This window comes from Leptosomus discolor, chromosome 5, assembly GCF_034619465.1.
Source record: "Leptosomus discolor isolate bLepDis1 chromosome 5, bLepDis1.hap2, whole genome shotgun sequence".
Lineage (NCBI taxonomy): Eukaryota > Metazoa > Chordata > Aves > Leptosomiformes > Leptosomidae > Leptosomus > Leptosomus discolor.
The window spans coordinates 5,186,735-5,211,440 of record NC_141395.1 but is presented as its reverse complement, the minus strand read 5'-3'; the positions used below and the strand labels follow the sequence as shown (position 1 = coordinate 5,211,440).

Genomic DNA, 24,706 nt, shown 5'->3' with positions numbered 1-24,706 from the left:
CATCCGTTTGTCTTGTGGTACTAACTCTTCTACTTCTCCAGAGAGTTTGGGCTGTTCCAAAATTACCATCACCACATGTCTAGTTCAGGTAAGCATGGAAAGTTTGGATGAATATCCGAATCTCTGTGAGGAGAAGTTCTGCAAAATTGAGCTGGAAGTATTTCAAGCAGTCTTACTTTGAAATTTCTGTCACTTCTGCTTCTGCTTGTATCTGTAAATACTGCAAGAATAACCTTTCCCATAGTATCTCATCACTTCAGATCTGGCAACATTAAAAGTAACAACACTTTTCTGAACATTTAGGCTATAGGAACAGATTTCTTTCAAGCACCGGAGAAAATTTGTGATTCTTATGTGATCTTCCTAGAGAAAACATTGGATTTTTTTTTTTTTATTCAGAATTAGACAGCTTTAAACTAAAAAGTCACCATGTGACAAGCATCATATGCAGGCGTAAAATGAGTTCAGAGCTGGTCAGTGGCTGGAAAGCCATGACTTTACTCTGCTCTTATTTGCAGCGCGTAAACGGATAGCAGAAAGGAAGGAGGTAGAGGAAAAATTATCTTTTCCTCACGTGTTAGGTGAGGGCAGGTCAGGAGTAACCAAGCATTTCCCTCTAGCACTTCTGAGGTCTTATTTGTTGTTAAATCAATTAAACTGTTATGAACTTTTATGATGCTGTAAACCACTTGCTGCCACTGGTCGAATGTTCTCGTTCTGCCGTTCAGTGTTTTAGGATGTGTTAGAAGCGTTACGTATCGGGTGATATTCATAGTTTGTTTTTTTAACATTGTGTATATATGACCAATATTCATCATTTGAAGGATTGTAATCTAGCTTGCACAGCATGGGAAATGGAGGCAGGTGTCGTGGATCAGATGCACTCCAGAAAGAAACGAAATGCGCTGCCAGCAGGAAGACCTAGAAGCAGCAATTCTTCCCAGGCATGTTCTTTTACATATTCAACTGAATTTCTACTATGGACGACTGTTCCCAGAACATATGCAGGCCAAACTGTACACAAAGGATACTTTTAGCTTCGACTTCCACTTGAAACTGAGATATTAAATTCACATAGGAGTGGTGAAAATAGACTCCATTATGCTATCCCATATGATATATTGGGACAGATGAACTTTCGAAACAACTGTTACCTTTCCTGAGACCTTCACATGTAATGTAATTAAGAAACTAAGTGATGCAAGAAGAGACATGACCATATGCAGTCACTTGCTGACTTGAAGAAGCTCTTTTACCCTATTGCATGTGGTTTTGTTGTTTCCAATCCTAGTGTTGTTTCCAACATTGTTGTTTCCAATGCTAGGAAATATCCTAGTGATATATCCTAGCAAGATTTTATTTCTGCAGGGAAGTCCTGTGGATAGCAGGTCATGAAGGATTACAGGGTTAGAGTTGAATCTGTAGCCAGTGGTCATTAAATGTAGATGTGAAGAGCTTGGCGTCGTGTCTGCACAACTTCGGAATAGTAGCTGTCTCCCGTTCTCTTCTCTTTCTAATTCTCAGGCCATTTCTATCCAGATAGGAAAGCCTTTCCAGAGATAGTGCATTTCTGCCCTATAGGGTACAAGTACCTTTTCCAGATCCCTGTTTTTCTTTGTCATCTGATCCCGTTATTTTTAAAGGTCTGCGTATAGCAGGGAACAGACCCTGGGGCTTTCAGCTATCAACTTCTACAAAATTTCAGAATGACACAAACGAGGACTTTAGGTCCCGGCTTAGAGCCTCATTGATAGCCATTGTCAGTCTCGCACAGCTATTTACATTTTCTGTCTTCATGTCTCCATCCCATCCTTGAGACAAACCAAGCAACCATTTGTAAAGATTAATAATATTTCCACTGAAACTGTATATTTGGTTAAGCCATCTGCTAGAAAGTGGGACTTGATACCAGCCTTCTATTATTTCATTTTATCCCTTTAGGAGTCTTTTTTTATTGTGTAAAGGTGGTATTACCAGTTTAAAAAAACAGAAAAAACTGCAGTCAATCTTCGTAGCAGTAAGTCACTCATTTTTTTTTAGCGCTGCGGTCAATGGGCAGGAAATCACTGAAGCATCAAACTAACAGTGTGTAAGTTACTGTGCTGTGCAGACTCTGCACCCCTGCGGGTCTGTGACACACTGTAAGTAGAGAATCACAAATTCCTAATATGTGCAGTAACGATCATGAATGAGAAATGAAATACTGCATTTTAACACTTTAATTCTTAGGAACTCGGTCATCAAAACAACCTTAGACTATTTTCTTAGACCCAAAATTAAACAGCAAACTTACTGCTGTACAATGGTGAAAGTCTGTGTCCTTCCCTCTTGCAGCTTGGCATAAAGTGTATTTCCACGCCTGGGTCTGTAGTGCAATAACTGCTTCGGCTTTCCTCCTCGGGTGTGCTTGGTGTTACTTCTACTTTGCTGGAGTTCCGTTAACTTCAATGGGTTCACTGTGAACCTGGGATCAGGATCAGACCTTAAGATCTGTCTGGAACCGCATGTCCTGTGTTGCACAAACTAGGAACAAATTATTTTAAATGATAATACACGTTGTTCCTGGACTAGAAAAGAGCGACTACAAAGCCAGCCTTTAGACACATGGGGTAAGATGACCTCCGTGATCCTTGCTCAATCTGTTGCCAGTTCCGAGACACCCCCAAAAGCCTAATATGGCTGCAACCAGTAAAAAGTTAAAAGGGAGTGTGATAATTAATGCTGATGAGTGTGGCTTTTGTAGGATTTAGGATGTATCAACTATTTCACTGATGTTTGCTGATAAGATCACAGTTTGGGTTGATAAGGGAAGCTGCGCTGTTGAGTTTAGGACATTTAACGTTTTACAGCAGACTGAACTCGGCACAAAATTCTGTTTTATTGCCTGACGTAAAAGGATAAAACTGGGGTAAAGACCCAGGCAGCGGTGATGTAGTGTTGTTCCTGATCTCCTATTTTTACTAGAGATATGACTGATAGTTGAAATTAATCCTGCTTCCTAGGTACAAACTATTCCAGGCTGGATGACATCTTTCTGCAAAGGAAAAGGCATAGGAATGTTACATCTGCTTTGTATTTTCATTACAATGGATTTTTCTGTTTTTCTAGTACTCAGATAAACTGGCTTCAGGACACTTCTGGGCACCAGCCCAGGACACCGTATCCCTCAGCAGCCTTTGCTGTTTGTGTCCGTGCTCTGGGCACAGATGTGTGATGTGCTAGCTGCGAGAGCAGCATGGTGGGGAAAAAAATAAAGACACAGCAGAGTGCAGATAAGAATAATTGAAAAAAGCTATGTGGTAGTTTACTTGTTATCCCCTCTCTTTACCTTTAGTTTTTTCATCTGTCCTCCTTTATTTCCATCAGTTGTGTGTTTAAGCACTTACTGCCCCTGAGCTGTACTTCAGCAGAGATAACAAACAGCGTAGCAAAGGCTAAGAGCAAAACCCAACAGCAGAAATATTTACGTAGGTGTGTTGATTTTAAACACTTCTTTCACAGACACAGCAATATGTTTTCTCCTTTACAAGAATGCTCTGACTCACCACGTGTGTGGCATTAGCTTGTTTTTTCATTTAACTCTTGCTTCCTCTTCCATTTTGATGTTTTTTCAGGCTCACAGGTCCACTGTAATGGTGAACTTAGTGCTAATTTTGGTTCTTCAGTAATATTGCACTAGGTTTCGATGGATGCCCTTCAGCAGAAGAATGGAATTAGTGAATAACAAGAAACAGTTTAATTTTGTGGTGTTTTCACGTTACCATGTTGAGCACTTTCATGTTCATCATGCTTCTGTCTTGATAGTGGTTCATATATGTTACAAGGAGCGAAGTTGGAAGAAATTAAAAGCTTATTTTCCTAAATATGAAAAATATACACAGTGGTTTTAACCTCATAATCCTGAATAACAAATGTAAAAAAATATATTAATCATGGATAATTGTTTTTCCTTTCTTGGATAAAAGTACTTGTTACAGGTACTTGGTGCAGGTTGCTAAGGAATGAACATTCGCATTCTGTCTTTCATAGTATGTGGCTGCAGGAAACACAGGCATAACTCAACATAAAATTTAGAAATACCAATATCCTCTTGTTTCTTGAAGAACTAACACCTTGCTTGGCTTTGTGGAAAACCTATATGCTAATTTTACCGATGCTGCACCAAAACTCATGAAATAAAGATCTTGGGTAGTATTGGTAAGTTCACTCATTATATGATTAATTTCTGGACAAAGCAACATGTCAAAAACCTGAAAAATGCAATATGAAACTTCCTCTAGCTCCATGAGCTGATGTAGGAGGGGAATACTTACTGGTTGTTACTGTGTGACAGAAACTATAATTAAGCTACCGAAGACATAAGAATGGTGATGAGATGAACAAGTCACTTTTTTCATTTTTTGCAAAAAAGATTAAAAGTACATTTTTCCTTTTTTTCATGGAAATTATAAATAGCAAAAGGAAGGGGGGTTTTGTTTTATTCTATATTTCATTTGGAAGTTAACAATATTACTTTGTTGTCTTTGTCATCTCCTTTCTCTTTCTGAAGAGAAATGGCAGAAAAGTAATTTTTCCCATAAAGTTAGAAGCAATTTAAATATTTTCACTGTCATCTACATTTTGTGGAAACACTGTTCTTAAAAGAAATGTTACAAAGAATAGTATTGCCAAGACCCAGCATTTTGTGAGGAAGCCCAAGATCTCTGCAATTTGCTGTCTTACTCTTTTGACGTGGGCCTGATTCTCAGAAATGGGATGGTTTTACTGTGTGCAAGGATTTGCATCCGCAATAAGCTTTACGTTTTTCACCTCTGTAATACTCATTACTTCCACACCACGTGTTTGAAAGTCAACTGTACATTTAGAAACCAGGGTTCTAGGATCTTAACCGTTTATATTCCAGATGTGTAAAATGTCACTTGACTCTTTAGCAGCCGCTTCACACCTGTAGCTTGTGTCTGAACTCTGGCTTCAGTTCCACCCGATTCACTGCAGGGATGCCGTGCTCCTTGCTGGAGCAGGCTTGCTTCCTCTCTAAGCATCCCAGGCACACGAACCAATTCACGGGAAAAGCAACTGCAAACGTTGACTCACTGAGGCTGATAATTTCATTAAATGTATGAACCCCTTCTTCCCTCAGTGAGGACTTTTCGACTCCTGAGGTTCTCTCCAAAAGTGACTGTCAGTGTAGGACTGAATCAGTGTTGCTGTCCCAGCCAGAAAGACGATTTTGTCCTTTCAGCCCAGTGGTGTTTCTTGCCCCACAAGTAAAACCTATCTACCCACCTTCCAGACATTCAAGTTCTTCTTTCTCACATCCACTGTAATTTTTTTTTCCCCTTATTCTATGAAATCAGTTTTCCCTTCCTGTATCATCCATCCAGCCTCATGTCCAGGATTTTTTTTCTACCTATACCGTTCCCTGACTTTTCCCCCCCTTATCCAACCTGCTGCTTCTGTTCCACAGTGCCTCAAAACAGGTAGTTCTAAGAGAATTTTTCAGAGTGTTCCCTTGCTCCCTTTCTCTTTGGTGAATGCCTTAAATTTATGCTGCCCCTTTGCTCCAGGAGCTGTATAAACAACAGGGAAGGGAGGGGGGTAAAGTCTGTCTTGGTTTAATGTCTTTCTCCAGCAAATCAACCGTAGGAGGTTTCAAAACTAAAATTTATATCCAGATGCTAACTATTTGCCAAAAGGCAAATTAGCTAATTATATAATGAACATGGAGTGCCTCACAAGCAGTTGCACAGGGTTTGGCAGCTCTGCCTTCCAAAGTACGTGAAACGAATTCCCCTGCAAAACCGGCCCAAACTTGGCCCTGATGCTGCTAGTAACAGTTTGGAAGCACCAAATCATAAAAGCATCAGATAGGATCCTTTTTCTATTTTCTGTTAAGATTTTATCTGTTCCCTGACTGTCTTCCCCTCTATTCTTTTTTGAAAGTTTAAAAAAAAAAAAATGATAGGAAAAAAAGAAAAAAAGAGGGCAGAGGGTAAGTACTACCAAATTCTTGCAAGTGTGAATGCAAGGCCGTTGTGTTCGTGGAGCTCATATTCAGGGTGCCATCTACTGGCATGCAGGGCCGATAACGCTAAGAGTCTTAATGGAGTTTGGGCAGCAAAGGATTTCTACCTGGAAATCCTGAGGGAGCAACTTTTGTAACTTGTACCTTTCCTTCATATTCTGCCAGATCTCCGTCATATTCTGCATGTTCTCACCATGCTCTACACTAGGACAAAATCTGATGGTGGAAATGTTGAGGTTTGGGATATATTTTTTTTAATGGTGGTTCCTGTAATTTTAGTGCCTCAGAAAGTCTCTTTGTAATACTGCGATGTGTGTGAATTAGTTCCAGTCTTGGGGAAAATTAACTAAGGTTCAACGAAATTAGAATAAAAATTTTCACAAGTCTTTGCAGACTTGTCATTTACTGACTGTGTTCCAGGGTATGACTTTGTCATACTATTAAACTTTTTTATAGCACATCATGTACTGACAACACCAGACAGAGACTACCTAATTAAAACTCGTAGTGCTCCCAAGAAGGGATATGTCGGAGTTTTATAGTTGGGAGATTTCAGAAGAAAATCTGAGAGATGTGCTCCAGCCAAACATTGGATCGGTGACAGAGCCAGTGTTGCTCTCGTCTCTCGAGTCTGATCAGCTCTCCAGCCTGGAGCCTACTGAAAATCTGTTGAGAAGCAATTTTGATTTGATACCAACATGAAATACAAAATGGTTTGACTCTCCAAGTTTAGAAGGAAAAATCATTTCCTACTTAGAGCTGCTGCAGACCTTACTGCCAAAATGGCAAAGTGTCCCTGCGACATGGGTTTGAGCGGTGACTGCTCCGAAGGGTGGTGAGAAGTGAACACACGGTGCCGTCTACCAAAGGTCCATGTCAAGAGTTTTCCTCAGTGTCATATACCAGCTCTGCAGCAGAAATAGACACTCACACTCCTGAGTAGCAGGAAACAGCTTTAGCCAAATTTTACTCCTCTCTTTCTGTGGTTCAACTTCTGTAGGGATCCTTGAGTAACTAATTCAAGGCAGGAAACAGCCAATAGGCATAAGCTTTGCTGTTGCTTTTGTTAAAGTCTGTGTTTCTGTCATGGCACATAATGTTGAGTGAGTAATGGCTAATATTAAAGCATTTTCTTCTTTGAATTTCTCTCTTCAAGAGTGCTGTGTTTCCTTGTGTTTCCATATCTCTGGTTTACGAGTTTAAATCCCCCTGAAGGTATTCAAAGGCCTTCTGGACACGGTCCTGAGCAACCACCTCTGGGTGGTCCTGCTTGAGCAGAGGAGTTGGGCCATATGGCCTCCAGAGGTCTCTTCCAACCTCAGCCATTCTGTGACCACATAACTTCTCATTGTTGTCCTCTACATCTAAGGCAGTTTCCTGTAAGAAACTGATTTATCAGGGCCAGGAAGGAGTGAAGCTGAGAGCTGTGTGCTTCCACCAGCACAACAGCTTTGGTCCTGTCCAAAGACACGTAGTAGCACGCCTCATCTCCCTCTCCCATGTTCACAGTGGTACCGTATCTTCCTCTGCTCTGATGTCGTCATTGAAATGGGCTTTCTTGAAATCAGGGAATTTAATCTCTTAGAGTCTTCAGAGGCTGGGAAGATATTGCTAGAGCAAGTCGTGTTTTTCAAATCCATTTGGAAAATGTTGGTTTTCAACAGTTTATATTATAGCTGCACTTAAATGGATTTCCCTTTCCCTGGCTCCATAGTTGGGGAAACCAATAACTCCAGCTTATAGAGTATCTCTTCCTTGCACATTTTCTCATATGGTTACATAGTAATATAAATAGCAAGTTTTCTTGTGACTCTTACCATGTTACTTCACCCACAATCTATGTATAGTAGTGCCAGGGTGAACTGGGGGGGAGGAAAATAGAGCAAGTGTCGTACATCACTGTCTTGATGTTTTGTACAGGAAACGTAAAGCCACTCTTGCTGATGAAAAATGTTTGGGGAATTTGAATAGCTAGAATGGAGTTTATTGAGTTGCACCAGTGCCAAGACAGGAGATTGAACAGCAGCACTACTAGAGAAAGTGATCATTCTGTACGAGTTCCTCCTGGGCCCTCCAAAGTCTTGAGAGCTGATATGCTTAGCCATTTCTTCACGTCAAAATTTTCAAAATTAACAGAGAAGCAAAAATCCCATCTGTGACGTTGGTAGAGTTGTAAAAATTAAAGTAATTTTTATTAGATCTGGGCTTGAATTTAGCACGCTAGCAGGGTTGCAGCATGGTCCTGTGATGCACTTTTAACATGCATGTACCAAACTGTGGAGGTAAGATATGTTAATTGGCTTCACAGCATGTGGTTTTTCCTTTGCAAGATTAAAATGTGTAGTGTGAGCAGGGCCAAAGACAAAGTGTAGTGCCTGCCAGCTGGACGTGACAGAGGCTTGCAGGGAGATTACACCATAGAAGAGAATGGCTTTTGAGATAAGGATAATCTTTTACATAAACTAACTCTTCCAAGGCAGTTGGGATGGGTGAGTGATAAAGACAATAATAAAACTACAGACTGACACAGCTGATAGTTATCCTGGTGTTCAAAGACGATCAAGATCTTGCCAGCAAGATAACTCAGCTTCTTCTCCTGACTACACTGACGTGTAACTGGCATTGATGCAGTTTTGTATGAAGGGTCCCTAGATTAACGCTCTTATTTTATGTTCTTCAGGTCAACCCAGTAACCATGGAAAGGTCTACAACTTCCGATACAGCCTCTGAAAAGCCTAATCCTTCCCACCACAGTACGGGGGCTGTTCAAATGAGGATCAAAAATGCCAGCAGTCACCACGACAGACTGAGCCAAAGCAAATCTATGATTTTGTCCGAGAATGTGAAAGTTGCTGAGCCTGTAAGTAAAATACTCCTAATGTTTTCTGAGTCTACCAATTTTTTAAAAACCACGGAATTATCTTAAGTGTGATTAAGATACTGCTTTCATGATCATCCCTTGCAAGGAGGGATTTAATGACACCAATACGTTTTTAGGAGTGTGGCTAGGCACTGGAGTAACAATTTTCTTTCAGTGAAAGACAGAATTTAGCTTTGGTGGCCATGATCATAGCATCTACTCAGCATTTCAGCTCTCAAACGTTACAGTACTTAAGTATGTCTGCTGTAGAGAATAGTATTTACGGTATCAGATATATGTCACGGTTTCTCAAAGGGCAAACTCTAACAGCAGACAAAAGAAAAGAAATGGAAATTACAAGTCTGTAAATAAAGGCCAACTTCGTCCGTAACAAGTCTTGCTGTAAGAATGAATGAATTGTAAAAAATCGGACACTGAAGTCATCTTATTATTTTAATAGTTGACAGAGTTGAAAGAGTTGAGTCATTTTTTATCCATTACCATTTTTTTTTTAAATTAAATAGTTAGTGATGAACTCTGTTGCCAGTTGCGTCCCTGCCCCTGTACTCCTTCTGAGCTACTAAACAAACTGATTGGTATGAGTCTCCCCTGGTTAATTTTCTTCCATAATGGTGGCAACTTGCAGCTGAGGCCATATGATGTTACAAAATTATTTATGCAACGTTAGCCACTTTTTGGACTCCAGATCCATTTTGTTCTCGGAGAATGCAAATGAGGGAGAAAACTCTGTTAGCTGGGGACAGAATCCCAGGTCTCAGTCACTTCTCACAACTATGCCAACCATTAATTTTTGGTTTTGTTGAGGTAATGGGTTCCTATGAAATATTCAGGTTTCTAACCAAGTTATTAAATGGAGGAAGCCTACGACAACAGCTGTATTTTCTTCCATTTTTACTCGAAGTTCAAACTCAAAATTCAGACTTATTTAGAAATATGTTATTTTTATTGTTAATTTCTCTGGTATAGCTTAACACATTTTGCCTTATATTTCTGGAGAGAAAAATCTGTTTAGATCTTAGCAGCTGATAAAATACTCATTTACCTTCCACTTAAACGGTATTGTTTGCCTCAGACACGCTGTACATGTTTCTTCCTTTTTATCTGACGTGAATGTTACTCCATTACAAACCTGAAATGATGCTTATAGTAATTTACTGGGAATACTATAATGTATTATCAGGAAGAACTGTACCTTTGAAAAAGTTTAAAAGTTAAGTATATTTAATGATGCCTAACATATTTTATTGGCTGTGTTTAACAAAAGGCACTAGGCTGCAGTTGTTTTTGACAAGCATGAAAACATCACAGCATGAGACTGCAAAAGGAATTATGTAGAGAAATTACAAGTGATCCATCTCTCAATGAATTATCCACCTCAATAGCCTGCAGAACTCAGCTACCAATTAACACCTACTTTATTACATGTTGGGATGTACTTAATAACTTTCATGTGTTTATGCACTATTACCTTGACTGATGCCTCTTGTACAATTAGGCATAATTGGCATATCAATATGCAAAAGTTAAAAGGATTAACCCTCTTAAAACTAATGAGCATTTCTGTATCCAGCTGCTAAATGAGACAAAATTAGCATTTTTCACTTTTGGGCAGGATTTTATCATGCAGTTTCTCATTGTTGATATTACCTTGTTACATAACTTTAGTTTTGGGGATAGTATGCTGGACTGTTACGAAGCAAGGGCTCTAAAAAGTTAAATTAGACATAAATATTCACTGCCGCATTCCAATAACCATAGCAGGTACGATATATATTCATTCACTGAGGGCTGAAAAGTTGCTTTGTGTTACATTTGTTTAGTAGCTAATTATATAAAAGCGGAATTTTACTGAGTATATGTCATTTTACCAAGCAAACTTGGCTCCGACATAATAGGTTGAAAGCTTGCCATGCTACTAATTTCCTTTCTATTTCAATTCTTTTCATCTCTTTTTGCCATGCAGAATTTTCTGACTAGATATTGACAGACTGAAAGTGTTTTGGTGTATTTACTTAAATAAGCCTCTTAAAGTTGTTTGCTAACGCCCAAACTAAAAGCAAAATTCCTAAGGATCCGAACGTTTTCAAATACGTGTAGAGCGTTTGAAGAAATGCAGTGAGATTCAAGTGAAAAGACCAGTGAAATATCAATTACGTGTATCAATTCAACGCTGACGTACCTGAATCTCTGCGCAAGACCTGTGAAGGATGTTGGGGAAAGTAGTGGTGAAGAGTAGTCACTGTCCAAGTGGCTTGAAAAAGCAGGGTCCAGCTGAGATATACACATACCCATATATATATATATATATATATATATATATGTGCATGTGTGTATGCATTTACTAATTTAAAAAAAAAAAATCATGATGCTTCTTTCCAGTGTGCAGTCTTCACTTTTGCACATAAAGGCACACAGATTCCTGCTAAAAGATACAAATTGCCAGTACGTTGAGCAAAGCTAATTATTCTGTGCTAGAAGATAAACAGGATTTATGCTGCTTTTTCTATTTGGAAAATTTCTGTTTTCGACACTCTCCCTGTGTTTAGATGATGGATATGATCTATAAGGTATCCACTGATTATGCTTATTTTCTATTTTACATTGACTGAATATTTTTGTTGTATCATCACAGAGATTTTTCTCTTTAAAAACTAGAAAAAGCTGAATAAGGGACTCCAGATTACTCTTTCACCACCCATATTTGGCATGTGCACTATACTCATGTTCTATTAATAAATGGGTCAAATCCTTTTTACTCAACTTACACAGAGCCCACTGACTTCAGTGGATTAAGGAAAGCAGCATTTGGCACCTTTTGCACAATCAATAAAAATATGTATTTCTAAAACATATTTGGACCAAAAATAAAGACTCTGGACAATAACAGACAACAACCAGGCATGAAACTAGAAAGGTGACTGGTGATTTCTAGGGAAGAAAATACATAATTTTCTCTAAGGGATTTGCTGTATTCTCAAGCATTTGCTGTGATGCTTGTAAGCACACCTGGGGCTATACTTTTGAAGGTGGACAGATTATTTTCTATATTGTGACAAAGCAGAATATGCATCATACATCAGCAGGGCCGTATGCACTTGTGCATTTTATAGTAGTGAAAATGCAAATGGGGAACGCATAAGCTAACTGACGCAAAAGCTAAATGCAGATTCTTGGGGGTTTAGGTTATTTATTTTGATGGAAATGCTGAGCTTTGTGCAAAGGTTGAAATTGATATTAATGTGGAGCTTAAAGAGCACAAATCACGAAGCTGGACACAGACTGTGGTAAGCAAGGGTTCTTTCTGTGCTTAATGTTAGCATCTGAACTAGCAACGTAAATGAATATTTGCTATTTTCATCTGTTAAACCCCAGGGAAGTGCATTTTGCTTCATTCAGAACAACTTCAGACAATGAAATGTCTTTTTTTATTGGTGTCTATATTAAGAATTAGAACCTATTTAGACATTCCAAAATGTTAATGTATTAGAGCTTTTTCTGATTAGGTTAAACAGACTGGTAGGTTTATTTATCTCTCTAATACATTATCAGGGAAACGGAAAGCAATCGTCTTTTGTTTCTTACTCCTGTGATCATAGAACACTTGCCAAAGTTATGGCTAGCCAAAAAGACAGAAATAAAATTGCTAAAAATATAAGCCTTCTGTTTAGCAGAGTTTTTGAGCCATATTTTGAAATCACGGGGCTTGTACATGTTTACTTCAAATCAAGCTTATAGTCAAGTTTGAGGCTTTGTTTGTATAGATTGTCCTGAAGTAGATCCTGATATTTAATTAAAATGACACTAAATCACATTGAATTGATAAGACTTGGCATCTCAAACAAAGGTAATTGCCCGTATTGGTTTTGTACAAAAATAGAGCTGCTTGGAAAATGTGCAGCCAACACAGACTGTCAACTCCATTTATAGATCAATATGTGAAAACCATTGATCAGGCAGGCATGTGTAACAGTAACACTTTGCATTTATTTGTTGTTTTTATACCATATTAAGGCTTACAGGATTATCGGCTTCCAAAATATTTTGACTTCCTCGTAAATATGTTATCTGTTTAATGTTAATTACAAGACAGTCTCCAGCCCTTTTTTAGAGTATTTTCAGTTTCATTGCTATGGGTAGTTTTAGCTGAAAATGGATTATTTCAATCTCTGAGAGATCATCAGAGCTTCTTTTATAGTCTAGTTTATTTAGAGAAAGTTTTTGAGGATTCCTTTTTTCCCCCACATTACTTTTTTTTTTCCTGGAGGAAAAAAGGAAATCTTGACAAAACATTTCTAAAAGCAGAAAACCTTCTCCTGTCATAGTTGTGTACATTTCATGTGGAAGGAGAAAAATATTCTCTTTATTTTGTTCTAACCGTGCCTGCCCAAGCTTTATTCTCTCCAAATTTTACTGTCATACACTAGTCCATTATAGATGCACCTACTTCATCTCACTTCATGACTAGCGTGATAATTGTTAATAAATGCAAGCTTACACCTTATTCGCTCCAAATATTTCAGGGTAGGTGTGAAAGCAGTGAGCCCATAAACACAGTCCAGCTTTACTTCTTGAACATGAATATTGTCCAAAAAGAAAAAGTATCTGTTGAATAACGTTAGTCTTTCTGCTTCCTAGTGCAGGAAAATGAGAAATGAAGTGTGTCATATGTCCCCTTACTGTATTCAAACTGGTTTCGTGCTTTCAAGACCTAGATCCGCTCTCTGGTGTGTGTCGTGCTCGCAGACCGACTCGTTCGGCCCTTGACTCCAGGTTTTCAGCCATTTCCTATGCGTATCCCTTGCTCCTTTCCTGAAGAGCTGCTCTGGTTCTGTGGCAGAGGCCCACAGCCAGCACTGGGCACTGCTCCCAGGTGTGCCCCTATGTGCTCCTGTATGTCCTACATACCATAAACTCCTTTGACTTAGAGACTGAAAGTAGAATATTAATGCATTAACATATTTTAGGGTTCAGGTTACCTTCAATAAGCAATTTTTCTCAATGGAGTAAAGCATGTTGCCTCCCAATCCTTTTTGAGGATCAACATTTAGTGTGCAGGTGTATTTTGAGGCTCAGAACAAGTCTTCTCTTTTTCTGAATGTATTTTATCTATTTTTTTCTTACATATGCCCTGTGAGAATGTATTGTTTATCGTATATTTATATTCTAGCATTTCAGCTGAAATAACCTTGGCTAAAAAGGAAGAAGTTAATTTCATTGTTCAACTCCCCATTTATTTCTCCTCCAAACATTTTCCCTGTACCATTTCAGCTGCGTAGCTTGATAGGCAGCATCATAATGAGATCATAGAAAAAAGAAATAACCAGCACCTATTTCTTCTTAAAAGCGAGGATAAATTCATTTCAGCTCTATTAAGGGAGTGGTGAATGTAACTGGTTTGGCTTCCTTGTTAAACCAAACTGAAGTTCAGACGAGATATTATATGAGTCGGAATTGCTGATTTTGACTTTTACTCAGTGTGACAGAAGGGTAGAAAAAAGGTTCAAAAACCTCCAGGTTTTTTTTTTTTTTTTTTTTTTTTCTTCCAATCTTACATTATCTCATGCTGTGAAAATCTTTACTCTATTTACCAAGCACAAATTAGTCTTGCCAAAGGTTCTGAAAGTTTGCTACTTCAGCTTAGATCCTAAAACTTCAAAGAGAGATGCAACTCTACAAATTAGTGTATGTGCTCTGCCATGGCTATTTTAACTTGAACTTAACTAAATTCGTTTATAATTTAGTACTGATTGAATGCTGCCATAAACGTACATGGGATACATTTTTTAAAGTTAGTCCTCTGATTACTAATTTGAATAAAAAACTCTAACCTTGTTAGCATCTGGACTTATTTTCATAATAACAACCCCTTCAGAACCTACAAAGTAATGAATAATTGACAACAAATGAAATGTTTTGATAGTTGTCGGCACAAAGCATGTTTAATGTTTTGTGTTGCTTCCTAGCTAATTATGTAGATGACACATTTGTCAGACCTTGACTGCCATTAGAAACGTGTTTCCAGAGGGGAGAAAAACAGGCTATTCATAGAGTAATTAACTAGAATGCTCAATGACCTGTGAGAGATTCAAATGGCTGCCAGTTCAGACATTGTTTTGTTACAGAAGCAGAGGGGTAATTAAAATTCCAAATTACAGTGCTATGATGAAGCATTTGTTTGTTGACAGTATACTCTTACTCTAGTTTGTTAATTCTTTTTTAAATTGCTTCTAATCCATTTTATAGCTTTAGGAGTTCCGTCTTTGAATTTACTGACAACTAATATTATGGCAAATTGTTCTTCAGCGGAGTACTGCGGGCTTGGCAGTTTCATGGGAGCACAAGGTGGGTGGGATAGAATCGCTGTTCTTTCCCTAAACTGACATACCATGTGCTGTCATCGAGACGCGGCTAACGCGGCACATCTTGTGAAATGATATGTTCATAATTCTGCGTTAGGGAAGATGTCTAGTTAGGGGAGGAAATGGTTCAGATAAAGTAATAATAATCAAACAAATTGAGGAAGGTGTCCTAAATCGTTAGAGGAAAAGCCCTGATGTGGCTGGGGTGAGGATGACCGTGGGTTAGGTAGTAAGCGCTTTGGGAAGCCGAGGTCTGCTCAGTAACGGAGGATTGGAGGACAATCGTCCGCATGAAGAAATCAAGCACAAAATAGGAAGAATGGGGTATTTCATAAGACTCGCCTGTATCTTTGCCAACGCCCTTTGCAGGCGGTAATGGACATGACAGGATAAGATGTCTTTTCCTGTGTAAACGGGGACTCTTTGCAAGTCCAAAGTGTTAAACTTCTCTAAACAATGAATTAAATGCAAGCCCGAGTGAAATATTTATTTACTTTGCCAAAAGTGAGAATACGGTTTTGTTAAAGAGATCTGACAGAAGTAACATGGTGTTTGATGCAGGAGAGCTGACAGCGGCATGGAGTGAGCGCTGATTATCCTGAAGACACTGTCAGCTAGGATTGATTTCCACTTTCTCCGTTTATGTAACGGTTCCTGTAATACAGCTGACCCCAAATCACGTTACCTTGTCATTTCTCTGCATGGATCAAGAAGAGATGAGCTGAAAATAGCTAGGCACTGACCTTGAACTTGCCAGAAAAGTGAGAAGTGACAGTGGGGGATTTGCAGCGCCCGGTCCCCGCACCACGGCTGCTCTGCAGCTGCAGCAGCACAAGGGGGCAGAGCAGCACTAGAGATTACAGGTGAAGCAGCTGATGCTACAGAAGCACAAGTCCATGCCAAATGGTTTGGCTTCTTTTTCTTTTTTTCCTTTAAAAACTGGGGAGATGCGAGCTACAAGAGCCGCTGACTTCAAAATCTTGACGTTCCCATCATCCATCGCTTGAAAATATGATTGGAAGCGATGCTCCATATTGGAATTCCTTCCTAACTGAATGCCTTGCTAGGAAGTTTTGCATCCTCTCTATGAATATCTCCCCGTTATTTTCCTAGCATCTAGTGAAAGAATGAAACCTTTGTGTTGTCACTAACAGAGTTGTCTGCCATTTGGGGGTGTTTGATAAGATCGATGCATTCCCCAAAGCCTGTAAAACCCTTTGAGTTTCATAGAAAGGATGGTGTAAATATTTTAAAAATATTTTTAATCTGATAGGACAAACTAAAAAAGGGTGAAAAAAGTAAAGAGTTGGGTTTTTTTTCTTCAGATATGACATTTCTCTCTGTTGTAATGTACATCTTGAGGGGAAAAAAGAAAACGTGGTTGTGAATACGTTATTTAATTCACCATCTAAAAACCATGCTCCACTTTTTTTGTTCCATATTTTCTTTTCATCTATGCTTGCCCTTTTAATCTCTGATACTGGCAGTAGCTGTGGAGACATGAGATGCCAGTGCTGGCTCTTCTTAAGGATCTGGTGCTCTGGGGTGTCCCTTCTTGGTACATGGGCTTGGGGCAGTACCAGGAACCCTGTACTCACCCTTTAACACGTTTGGCCAGAGTTCTTACCTTCATTTGGTGACACCAAGGCATGTGTGCCTTCTGGAAGGGTGATGACAGGTGGTGCAGCCCAGACCCTGCTCTTCTGCCTAACCAGTTGATGGTTCCTTTAAAATGTGATCGTTTCCCTGAAGGGAATATCAGATGCTGGGTGGTTTGAGCACTCTTCCTTTCAATGTGATGCTACCTCCTGTTCACTTACCCTGTTAAGCATCTTTGGAAAAGCAAAATATTGTTGCATTTTTTTGGTCACCAATGAATCCCTTTTTTTTCTTCAAGACTTCTTCAAGAGAAGAAAACCATGAATTTCCAAACTGATAGAAAATCAGGTAAAGAAACACTCAGAAAATATCTTCTAGGGTAGCGTTAGTAGTTCTTCAGAAAACACAGGGAAATGCAAGGGGTAAATACATGATTCTTCTTTTGAAATTATTGATTTTACTGTAATCTATAGAATACCAGTGGAATTTTATGCTAGTATCAACTTTTGGCCACATCACAGAAGATGTGATGTCTTCTTTGAGGGCAGAGTACAGGTGCAGACTGAGGCTATAATTTCTCAGTGGTAACTGGTGACTGGGGCTGTGTAACCAACAAGAGTTTAGAAGTAAAAAGGAAAAAAATGCACACACCCCCCTTCATTCTTTCTATCAAAAATGTGCAAAAACGATGAATTTGATGTAAATGAGGTGAACTGTCAAAGCTCCAAATGTTTCTCTCCTTTGTCTTAACTTGTTCAAAGCCAAAGGACAATCCTGAGATTGGATCAAGCGCTCATAGCTCAAAACTTGCGTGTTCCAAGACTCTGCAAAATGTAGCCTTTGAGCTGTCCTGGTAAGGCAAATGAGCAGACTAGGAAAACCTAGACACGAGGTTTTAACTAACCAGAACCCCCTGAATAGTATAGTTTTCTGTAACTTAACTTCGAATTCAAATTGCAATGATCCCAATGCTTTTGTATCATCGTTATTTCATAGTCCATTCTGCACACCCTTGTGTTTTTTGCTGGAAGGGCCAACTTATTTCCTGCATCTTTTCTGAATGTGCTTCTCAGGCTTCTACTTTTTTCTGCGATTTGGTCCTGCAGTGGCACTCAAATATATAGACATGTTGATGACACTGAAGTCATTACCCTGGTAAACACCCGAAAGCATTATAAGGCTACATCTCTTTTCTTCAGGAGGGTGATAGCAACATGCCCTGATGCTAGAGATAATATTTGATACATGTAATATCTCAATTGGCTTCCATGACAGCCTTCTGCTGTGTTGACTTGTTGCAACCAAGTGGAGAAGGAGCTGGACTGCAATGTACCATCTTTCCTCTGGTCTCAGCTTGGACATTAGCCTGCCAAAAGATTTTGAGTCCTTTCTTCTGTTTCTCGACCTGTAAAACGGGACTGAGGATGATGCACATCTCCTTTGCACGCATGGCAAAGTCCGTCTCAATGCTGGTTCGACTGTTACGTTTCAGTCATGCTCATTACGTAGATAATTCTATTCTCATCATATTAACTCTATTAATTGAAATAGAATTATTCCACAATTACGCTAGTGTAACTGAGAGGGGAACTTGGCCCCAGGTCCTGTACATTTTCCCTATCTATATGCTCTGTGCTTAACTGTTTCACTATTTTTAATCAAAAAAATCTTGTTTTGGCTTCATCATTAATCAGTTCTTTTCCCTTGATTCTATACCCATGTGCTTTTCAGTGGCCTTAGGTTTCTCTGAGGGCTTTCATGTTTTTTAGTGTATATTTCAAAAAGTATGCTTAAAAGTATTGTTTAAAAGACTCTCTTTGGCAATATGTGTCAGTGCACGCTGTGACAAGGAATATAAGCTGCGGAATTATATTCCTCTCACGCTATCTTTATTAAGTACTGTATTACAGCTAAATTGTGGCATCTAACACATTTCCTTTCAAAATGCCATAAGATTTGAAATATGTAGGTACTGAAACTGCGATGATATCAAACTTCCCATAGCTAGTCTTGGGCACCTGACCTGCGTAGTTTCCCACAGGGGAAAAGTAAGCTCCATTTCTCTAAATTTCCAATGAGAAGGGACATGTGTCTCCTTGCATTGAGTTACATTATATCACACCATGTGACACCGAGTGACCCAATGCAACATGACAGCAGAGGTAAAGAACCAGGGTTTTTTTTGTTTGTTTGTTTTATTACTGCACTGAAATAATTACACTACCGATGCAATGAAATGGGGATCAAATTATTTTGTGCGTGCCCTAAATACATGTGATATTGCACAATATACGGACAGGCTCACTAAATGTTGTTTAATCCACTGAGCGGAGGTTTTAGAAGAGACAGTAGAGTGTCCTTGTTAGGCAACGTGCCTATTCTTAGACAAATAGTTGACAGCAGCGTTCTCCTGCCCTGAATCAGATCAGATTCCCTTTGAAGTCAGTGGCTTTTTGCAGGAGCAATAAGTGCAGGATCCAATCCAGTCATGTTAACACGGTAATGCTTTATTTTCTGTTTAATTTCTTGTTTGATGGTGTTCATAGCCTTGATGGAAATAGGTCTTTATCCTCTACGATTTTGTGTTTATGGGTGTTCATGCGTATGTACACAAGACTGGAATTGAAACCTTCCCCTTCCACAGGCCCAAGACCCTACACCTGAGGGAAAGAAGGAGCTTCATTTTTCAGTATACAGCCTGCAGGGGGGAAACATTTTATTTCTTTGTATTTCAGAGACCAATATACTAATTTATGTTTGTTACTTTAGGACAGTGCTGAATATGCCTAAACGTTAGAAGCAGTTATGCCTTCCTTTCCGTGATTATTGACTATCTGAGCTGCCGCGTATTCCGACAGTTACAGTAAAAAGTTGCATTTAAGAGTACAGACAAAACCCAAACAAAGCAAAAAATGTGCTATCCTTTCTAATCTCTGACTCTTCTCCCAGTTTTGGAATCAAATTTGAAATACTCTAGCCCATTTTCCCTTACTTCCACCCCCCTGAGCTCTGTAAGAAAGATTGTTTTCCTGGATAGTTCATCTGTGGCCAGAACGGGAAGTACTGCAGCTGTGATGAGAGAATCTGTTCTCATGACATCTCTAGCCCCAAGGCAGGTAGAAAACCCAGACGAGCATCCAAACTTTTGTGTGTTTATTTGGACCAAACCTGGGGTTTGGACCAACTGAGCTTCACATCACCAGTTCTGTCGTCCTTAAGAGCTCATCTTCTTGATTGTGGTCCTGAAGTCAGACTCTTTACTTTATAACCTCATTACACAAAAAAAACAATGTTTAAAAATTAAAGTGCCAGGTGCTAACTCTTTTCAGTAGTTGGCTACTTCAACTTTGAGCTTTCCATTTTTTATCAGCAAATTATAAACTGAAAATTCACTGTTCCCAGTCTAGATCTTTTTCGAAATTAAAGTGTAAATCTAAAGTGGCCACCTGTAAGCACTAAAACCTGAAGACATTTGGACACGAGTTAAACAAATTGTTTAAAAACCTGCCAGTTGGTTGCATCAGGTTTCAAGAATAACTTTGCAGGAAGATCCAAAACCTGTGATTTAACATTTTCAGGCCTGATTTTTTTTTTTTTTTTCTTAGGTTGGGCAATCTTTTTTGTTTGTTTGTTTGTTTTCTCAAGAAATTGAAGAGCTGGGAAAAGAAATAACGTGACTGTAGGTAAACTGTTGCAGAAGACTAAAGATGACACCACCATGCAAAACTCAAAAGCCTGGGAAAAGTTGAGGCGATGGGCTGGTGATTGTGAAAAGCACCGAGCAAGTAGGGACCTGAGGGATTTAGAGGCAGGTTGAAGAAACGGGGTGGGAAAGGTGAATTTGTTGCAGCTGAGTGGAGCTGTGGGCCCTGGCTGGAAGAAGGGTGGTGCTCCTTGTCTGTAGTGCTGGTGCTTTGCTGGCAGCCTGGGAAAAAGCTCCTCGTCTATTCTGTGGTTTAGGGGAAAGCGATGCAATGCACGTCCGGGTAGATGTGGACTTCTACATATTGGGGGTATGTAGAAAATTTTTAATTGTACTGATTTTGGATGAAATTCCTAATCCTCCAGTCTTGTGGGTCGTAGGATTTTTACAATGATCTAAACAAGAGAGACATCCTAGTGTACTCTGAGCAGATTACATGCTCGTGCACCACCAGTTCCTTAAAAACTACCATCATTCTCCAAGAATTCCTTTTGGTTTTAATTTTTTTTTCTTCATGTAAATTCTTTCATGGTTTTACGTGCAGATGAGCCTGATTACATGAAAGTTTACCTTTAAGATACTTCCCATTTATCAGGCAGTTTCCTTACCTAGCAAATCCCAACACAGCCACTGCTAATGTTTGATAAGATTTGTACCTGGTAGATTCTAAATTACATTAATGCATAAAGCCGGCGATGCCAGGCTCCCTATTGTTACAGTTATTAAAGCTGTAACTGAAATGATATCTTTCATATTGATCTTCAGCTAGCAGCTCTTATCCAGAAGCTTTGTTTCACATTAAAGACACTAATGATTGTCTCCACAAAATGAGCAGCTTAATAGTTAGAAAAAGTTAAATGGAAAAAAGAAAAAAACTTTGATAGCCACCTTTGATAGCTCTTCATTCCAACATCTCTCATAGCCACAAAGTGCAAGCCAAGCATTAATAGACCTTTTAATAAAATGACTTAAAAGAAATCAATGGGATTTCTCACAAAGCCTAATTTCCAGCCAGATATATTATTTAAATGTTTGTATTCCTTCTGAACAGCTCATGTCCTCCCATAGCTGCCAGAGCCTTTCCTGGAATTTCTCAGGGTACCTTTGTGGGCTTTTCACTTTTTATTTTCGGGGGTTTGGATCTGATTTATTGTCTTATTAAAAAATTTAAAACAGGGAGAAAATATGAATCCTGTACACTTCCAAGACTGGCAAAATTTCCAGAGACAAGAGTAAAGTGTCTGTTTGTGGGGTGGAGGGGACAGTCTAGTCAGATGTACACCAACCAAGAGACTTTTTGAGCAGTCACAGGTACTTTGGTTCCTTCATAGGCTATAAGAAATCTTTCTCTTTCCGTATCTTCAGGGGAAAATGGGGTATCCTGCCAGTACAGCTCTAGCTGCAATTGTGAAAAGTGTATCTGAAAGACAGGAGGCTTTGATTGAGGCTGGGGTTTGTGGGTGAAGAGGATATTATTGCACTTGTTTGGTTTTTTTCCCTGGTACTTTTGGGTGGATTTTCTGTTAGTTTTTAGCTTGATTCTTTGTTTTGGCTTAGGATGAGAAGCAGCTGCTGGGTTTCTTTTTGTATTTAAATAGATTATTTTTTTCCCCTCATTTTTGGCTAGAGCAGACAGTGCAACATAGGTGTCTTCCATGAGATCATGAAGTGTAAGCAGAGAAATACACATGCAATTTTAATGTTCTCTGAGCTCATTTATTGTACATCTACCTATTTAAAGACTGATATCAAAAGGAAGGACTTTTTAATTTTTTAATTTTTTTTTTTTTTGGTGACCAGCAGCAAACCCACAAATGGTTCTGTTTGGGAAAACTGAGTCATATTTATCATTTTACATAAACAGAGGTACAGTATGCTGGCAAAGTAGAACATAAGGCATCACATTAATTTGCACTACTATAAACTGTATTTCAACAGAGATGACGTCCTGTGGAATGGCTTTTCCCTGATAAGCTCTAGTCAATCCACAGTAATGATTAAGTCAAATACTTCATACATCAAATGTTCATATAAGAAATTATGTGAGTGAAAAAAGAGAGGGAAGGGAAAGGAAAGAGAAACATACTGGGGAAAAAAAAACCAAACACCCACAAAACAACGGAAAAGAGTAGACTGTGCAAAAGTCCGCAGCTACAAAACATTTCCCTTCTCCTCTCAGTATCACATGGGTATTCAGCCCTTTTTTCTGCTGCGTTTTTCCCAGGCTCCAGTGGAAGAGCCTGGATTAAGCTAATGCAGGGACATGTTTTGGCCGCTTATTATTTATTACAATTTTAGTTCCAGGTTTCAAAAACAATTAGGGAAACTGCTTAATAGGAAAATGACTCTAATTACTTGTTAATTGAGGTTATCTGCTTCACATTATTCAAAACGTAAATTGTGTTGACACTTGTACCCAGATATGATTACTTAATAAACAGACTGAAAATGCATCATGAATGCACACACACCCCAAAAAAGGGGCATTTTCCCTTTCGACTCTGGTTTGCTCATCCAAAAGATGTTAAGAAAATGTATATAATTTGCATTAAGCTCAATTACAGCACGTAAGTTAAAAATATAAATTATATACTACAAATACTGAAAAGATGATTTTAAAACCAAAAGGGTTTATTAAGCTTACTGTAATGTGTTCAGGTAAGGTTTACACACAATAAGAAACAAGGTCGCAGAAAATATGGTGTTACCTCCTGAATTAATAATTGAGCTGATAAATCAAGTGCCTGGATCCAGATCAAATGCCAATGTTAATATTTGTCATATTAGTATTTACTCTTGTGTTTGATTTTTGGGATCAAAGAGGAGGAGTGCTGTTTTTTAAAGATAAACTCATTTGGGAATGTTGTTCAGTGTTCTGAACAAGAAATTTTTAAAAACAAGATAATTCTATAGTGTGAGAATAAAAACAAAGCGTCCCCTTTTCCTTATACATTAGTGTGCCCTGGGACCTCTACTTTTTTACAGAATAATACAATTGCTATTTTTAAAAAACTCTTAGGCCATGAACTAGATTTCATAGTAACCAAACAGCTAATGACATCTGTGACCATGATTCTATATGATGGAAATCTGTGTATTTGCCAGCCGTGTCCATGTGGGTAGGATCAACCAGTTTTAAAGTATTGGATTTTGTGGTTTGGTTTTGTTTTGTTTTGTTTTGTTTTGTTTTGTTTTGTTTTCAGATGTAGGTTGCAAACATCAGAATTTCCTTAGAAAAACAAAGATGTTTATTACAGAAAAAAAAAAAATCAATAAGAAAAGATAAAAGGTAACGATTTTGTTCTGAAGACATAACTGGTGAACCTGTTGACAAGAGAGAGACTTTTACCTTGAAATTTCCCTGTTTGAAACGAGAGAAAGGCCTCGGTTCAGGCAGGGCAGGGAAGCTGTGATTTCAGCCTTGGAGTCCGTTTCTGTGTCTTAGACTCGGGACTATCTGTCACTGAGGTGTTTTTGGACACGGGAATCTCCACGAGGATGGTGATCAGGCAAGGAAAGGGGGAAAGCAGGAAAATGGTGGAGAGTGGGAAAAAGTTAATTCTTCAGATAAAAGTGGGCTGATTACACACATCACAGGATTATTTATTTCTTAATAAGCAAGCATAACTCTTCCACCTTGAATTTTTGGGCTTGTATTTTCCTTAGGTAAATACCTTTTTAAGGATTTTTCTACAGAATTGCTATAACTCTCTTCTACTTCAGATTTTGCCAAGAAACAAGGGAAAGTTGCAAAGCCCACAAGGATGGAAGTTTTAGAGCTGTGTTTGTGCCCATTAATTTTCTCTTCTATGATATTTTCCCATTTTCACTCTGTTTGACATTGAGCCTGAGCTTTGTTCCTGACTCGTAGCCTATGGCAGTGGAACGGGGAGATGAGACATCACGGAGATGTAGAGCACACATAAAAAGAGAAGATGTGTAAAAACTGAAATGACATGGCAGCTGAAGCAGCTTGTTGCTCAGCTTGGTTGCATGTTTGAGTGGAGAAAGCGAGGTAAATTGTGATATGTAAGAGAATAACACTCGACAGGGTGTATGGTTGTAAGGTATATGGATGCTCAATCATGTGGTGAGGCAGAAGGCTAAAAGACAAGCGCCTTCAGTATCCACACAGTCTG

General features: G+C 38.8%; 1 protein-coding gene across 1 annotated transcript in view; it reads left to right on the top strand.

Moving 5' to 3' along the window:
* The window catches only part of ARHGAP15 (Rho GTPase activating protein 15), a 329,505-nt gene that overhangs the window by 7,849 nt on the left and 296,950 nt on the right, over window positions 1–24,706 (top strand). The window contains exon 2 of the mRNA XM_086465681.1: window positions 8,706–8,885. Within this exon, the coding sequence (XP_086321807.1) occupies window positions 8,721–8,885 (165 nt within the window). The 5' untranslated portion in view covers window positions 8,706–8,720. The remainder of the gene's footprint in view (window positions 1–8,705; window positions 8,886–24,706) is intronic.